The sequence below is a fragment of the Myotis davidii genome, unplaced genomic scaffold (assembly GCF_000327345.1).
Source record: "Myotis davidii unplaced genomic scaffold, ASM32734v1 scaffold299, whole genome shotgun sequence".
NCBI lineage: Eukaryota > Metazoa > Chordata > Mammalia > Chiroptera > Vespertilionidae > Myotis > Myotis davidii.
In genome coordinates, this window is record NW_006293088.1 from 6,648,631 (window position 1) to 6,654,288 (window position 5,658).

General features: G+C 42.3%; 1 protein-coding gene across 1 annotated transcript in view; it reads right to left on the reverse strand.

Moving 5' to 3' along the window:
• Positions 1-5,658, reverse strand: part of UBE4B (ubiquitination factor E4B) — a 95,560-nt gene extending 89,902 nt beyond the window's left edge. The window contains exon 1 of the mRNA XM_006766743.2: positions 5,444-5,658. Within this exon, the coding sequence (XP_006766806.1) occupies positions 5,444-5,467 (24 nt within the window). The 5' untranslated portion in view covers positions 5,468-5,658. The remainder of the gene's footprint in view (positions 1-5,443) is intronic.

Here is a 5,658-nt window from a genome sequence, read left to right on the forward strand (position 1 = left end):
CTTACCTGCGTAACACGTTGCTGGGAATACACAGCATCATTTTTTTTAAATGTATTTTTATTGATCTCAGAGAGGAAGGGAGAGAGAGATAAAAACATCAATGATAAAAGAGAATCTCTGATCGGCTACCTCCTGCATGCCTACACTGGGGATCAAGCCCACAACCTGGGCATGTGCCCTGACCGGGAATCAAACCATGACCTCCTAGCTCATAGGGTGACGTTCAACTACTGAGCTATGCTGCCCAGGGCACAGCATCTTTTTAAAAAATGTCTGTTGAATGAACATTCTGGAGGGGCGTGATGAAAGTCAATACCAAGAAAGACTATAAATTGGATTGTATCATGCATTCTATAGAAAAACTATGCAGATCATGCATGCTAGGATATCCTATGTAATAAAAGCCTAATATGCAAATCAACTAAACGGCAGAATGACCAGTCACTATGACATACACTGACCACCAGGGGACAAACGCTCAATGCAGGAGCTGCCCCCAGAGGGAGGCAACCATCGCCCTGCAGAGGGAAGCAACCAGCGAGCAGGTGGCACCAGGCCAGCCAAGGCGGGTGCCAGCGGGGGACCCACCAGGTGCCCCACAGATAGGCCCTGATCGCTGGCCAGGCCTAAGGACCCTACCCGTGCACTAATTTCGTGCACAGGGCCTCTAGTTTATATAGAAGTTATGATGTATTTATTGCCAGTTGTTAAGCAGTAAAGTGTAATAAAAAAAAAAAAGCTTTTAGATTAGGAAAGCTGAGTTTGAACTCCAACTCCATCACTTCTAAGCCAGGTCACTATGGACAAATTACTTAATCTAAACCTCCGTTGCCACACCTATAAAATAAGGGAAAGTGAAGGACCTCTTTGATTGTAGTCTTTATCAAATGAGACAATGGTGGCAAGGAGCCTGGCACAGACCAGGCTTCTAAGCTGTTAATAAATGTTGGTTCCTGACTGTCGAATCTTAGTGGAAGGCATGGGAAGAGATCAACCAAATAACTTATATGTGTATATGCATAACCCATGGACACAAACAATAGGGTGGTGAAGGCCTAGGGCAGGCTAGAAGGGGGTCAATGTAATACTTTCAACAATAGAGATTTTATTTTTTAATGAAGGGTCCCGGGTTCGATTTCAGTCAAGGGCACATGCCTGGGTTGTGGACTCCACCCTTAGCAGGGGAAGTGCAAGAGGCAGCTGATCAATGATTCTCTCACATCAGTTTCTCTCTCTCTCTCTCTACCCTCTCCCTTCCTCTCTGAAATCAACAAAAACATATGTTTTTTTAAATGTCAGTTCCTTTCCACTAAGAGAGTGCAACTAAAAGTTCAAGGTCCTGTGGACGAAAGGGACCACATGCTACCCTGACCAGCTCAGGGAAGGCCTGCATGGCGGTCTTGCAAACTCACGGACCTAGGGCAGGGGTGGGCAACCCCTGGCACGCCAGTAACTTTTGCTGGCACGCGAAACCCTCTCTTATAATCTTCCATTTACAATTTTTTTTCTTAATATTGACTTTTTTATTTTTCAGATAAATTCAGTGTAAGTGCATCTTAGATAAATAATTTTACATAACAAGTTATCTTAAAGACCATACACATGGATTGACGCAAGAGGGGAAGAGCAATTTCTATGCCTCTGCCTTAACTCTCCCTGCCTCCCTAGATCCGACCAGTGTTTTGGTTTCATCCACATACGCTTGTGAATCTTTGTTCTCAGTGATGAATTTTGTTAAGTCTCGTAATAGGAGTAGTCTGTCGAATGAAAGTAGTAGCTCGTGCATATCTCTGAAGGTCACGAAATATAAACCTGATGTAAAATCTCTGTCATCAGTGATGCAGCAGCAAAAGTCCCACTGATAATATCAAACGGAGTCATAAAGTTTTCTGTCGGACTATCAGTGTACATGTATACATTTAAAAATAAATGTATTTTTCATCATCATATACTGTGTTTTTGTCACTTGAATGAATTTTGTTATTTCTTCAAGGTTCTTCACATACGTACACCTTAAGAGATATGAAGTAGGTGTAACATGTTCTCAAAAAATTAGGGCTGGCACGCAGAAGAATTTTGAGTCAGAGATTTTGCTGGTTTTGGCACGCACTCACAAAAACGTTGCCCACCCCTGACCTAGGGTGACCACAAAGGATGGTCTGAAATTAAACTTTAACTAAGGGCAGTTATGGTGGGTAGTCAACTCCTAGGCGGGTATGGTCCCTGATAAGGTCAATTTTTACCTTGACTGAGCTTATTGTCTTTTTGCATCTACAATAACATATCATTGAAATGTCAAGGTAACTTGTAATTTTCCTTTTTTCTGGACCCCTCAGGGTACAACCAAATGATCTGGGTGCCAGGACAGAAACCATAAATCCCTTCCTTGTTATTGTTATCATGTTAATTGTTGACTGTCCTGTACCCATCTAAGTAATGTGTCTATCATTTTACTTTTTATCCATCCCAGAGGTTTGCATGCTTTGCTTTCTCCCACCTCCCTAATGTACCACCAATAGATTTCCTATAACCCACCTATGTCTCCTCCTTTGATTGAAAAGTATAAAATTGGGTAAAAAAAAATTTTTTTTTAAAGTCATTCTCTGGAGCATCATCCCAATCTGTTGAGATTCTGCTTCCCAGCAATTTTCGACAGTTTGGCTCAAATAAACTCACAAAAATTCTTTACAGGTTTAAATGTTTTTACATTAACAGTCCCATATTCTACATTTGAGAGGGAAGACTTACCACTCTTCTAAAACCTTGACCACACCCTAAACCCCAGCCAGCCATCTTGAAGATGAACCAGGTCATAAAGATTTAACAAAAGAAAAAAAAAAAAGCGAGTCATTTCAATGCAATCTCATCACCACAGTTGAAAACAGTTTAAAATACCTGCCCTGCTCACAGCACCAGTTTGGTATATGAAAAACAACACCTGAGCAGGGCGCAGAATGAATATAATGTGAATAATGACCCTTTGGAATGTGGGCTCATGACGAGGATGAACTGAGTCAATGAATTGCCTGCCATGCGCTATACATAGAAAGAGCAGCAATGAGGTTAACCAACTACTCTACTTTGAAAGCACAAGAGAAGAAATGTATAAGAACTCAAGGTGATCTACGAGAGACCACAAAGTGTCCGAATGTAAAATCTTTAAGAGCTACCGGTCTGGTGACAGCAGCCTCTATTTATCATGGACGATATCCTCATATATTTTCATTTTGTTAAAAAGATGAAACTCTGCCTGGCCTAACTCCCTCTTTTAGATGGAAAGATCACTCACTGTCTTGCCTGATTTCACCCTGAGATGTATGTTTGAATTTTTAGTAACATAAGTGTATTATTTTCTAACTAAATGAATGTCACCTACCCTGTCGGTGACAGAAGTTCCCACCAATAGAGTAACAATGCAAAGACAAAAGCTTTGGAAATATCTCTGTTGACAACTGCTCACCTAATCGCAGAATTAAAGGAAATGGATTTAAGGAGGGGGGAAAAAACACACCTTAAGATTTTTTTAAAAAAACAAACCAAAAACTGTTCTAGGTTCTGCTGAGAGTAAAATTACCAGGTATTTAACTACCCCTTTGTGTTCAGGCCAACTAATTTGTTGAACATAATTTTAGATTGATCTTATATTCGTGAATTAAGATGCTCGCATGATTTTAATATTCTGTTGATCTTGATAGATGTTTTTCTATCTCCTCCACTACCATTACATTTGTCCTTATATGGTCACAAAAAAAGTTAGACCTTCCTCAAGGACTGGATAGATAGAATGAAGAGCCACAGTTCAAATATACAGAATCTTTAACTGGTCTGTATGCTGTATTGGTATGATAACAACTGCTTGGTGAAAAGTCAAGTATGTACAAACTTCTAAACCAGGGACAATTTAGAGAATGTCAAGGGGGAAAAAAAAAGTAAAGGACCATTAAAAAACACAGATTCTTTGTCTTAAGAGAAACTCCTATTAGAATTAATAGTAAAGAAAAAAGGGAGGAGGATACTTAAAAACTACATAAAACAAAGTGCCCCTAAGGGTAACGCATAGTTCCTGCCTGAATAAAAGAAACTGTTCAATAGTCTCCTAATGTAAGATTACGCTCCTGATGTAGTTGAGACAACAGAGACAGTAACCCAGAATGGGCAATCCTGACTTTGCAAACAGCCAAGTAGCACAATCAACAAAATTATTTGCTTCCTTTCCTACCTGACCCTTAACCCACCACTTGCGTGCCCCATCCCTAGGGAACTTTTGTCACAAAGTAAATACAGGGTGAAGCAAAAGGCTTACAGTTTTGGGTACAGAAAACACAGTTTATTTCTGTATTGTTATTATTAAATATTGTCTTATTTTCCATATGAGCAACTGTAAGCCTACTCTTGCTCCACACCCTGCACATTGCCACTCTAGCTAAAACTGAAGCATGGAAGTTTTATAGTACAACCAACGTGATGGATGGCTCCTTTCACAACACACTCGGGAAGTTCTGTATGAACCAGCGGAAGAAATGAGGTGGAGACTAAAGAGAGGGTGGCCAGCAGGGGTCCTGGGAGGGGTCCAATTTGTGAAAAGGGAGAAGTCAGGAGAATCACATGAAAATTCCTTGTACCCTAACTGCCACTGTTTTTATGACAATCGTGTTAAATAACCTCAGATTATTTAAAGTTTAAAGCATCAAGAAAGGAATCTGGAAGACTCCCTTCAGAATCGTAACAGGGGCAGTTTTACAAAGCCATTTGCTTCCAGTTGCTTGTCGTTCCCTGTCTGCTACAGCAAAACCAAGTTTGAAAGGGACAAAAACCAGAAAAAAAGGCTGAATTAAAGAGAAGTGGGCCAGGAGTCATAAGTGGCCTGTGAAATCACTAGAATTTAACTGGAGTTCACTAAGCTATGGAGAATATACATGGGTGTGTTGGTCTTTTTTAAATATCAAATAATCTGTCTGCAGGCCGCCCCCAAACACAAACGTGTGCTTAATCAACTTACACAATGAAGTAGCCCCACACACTGGGGTTTTCAAATACTTCCCTTAAGAATGCATACCCACATTCCGACTTCACCCCAAAATTAATGCTCTAAATCTCTGCAGCAGCGAGGCGCGAGGACACGCGCGGGCGCGCACACAGTGAACTTGCTGTGAATCCAGCCCTTGTTGCTTCAAGACCCCGAAGAAAAGAAGAAACGCCGCGATAGGCTCTTCTCTTCAGGCCCGAAGAGAAGATTCGAAAAGAAGCAAATGGAGTCCAGGATGAAGGCAGAAGACGAGACGAGGGGTACGGGAGAGTACAACCGGGGACCCTCTCAGGGGGGACTCGCCTCCTCCTTGGAAAATGTCATCTCCGTCCCCTCGCCTCTGGCCCAAGATCACCCCTTTCCAAAGCGCCAAAGAGTTGCCAACTCCTCTCCCCAGGCGTCCCCCAACCTCCTCACCTCATCAGCGCTCAGCTCCTCCATCGCTTTCCTCTTAATGGTGAAAGGCGTTAGGGAGCGATCCTTCTGTGCTGTGAGACCAAGGCGCGAGGCGGGTGGAAGGTGTCGGTCGGGCTGCCGGGTCCCCCGAATGGGGGAGGCTTCAGAATTGCATAGTCAGAGGTGAACAAATAAGAACACACGAGGCACTGGACCGCCTGGGCGCCGGTCACCCC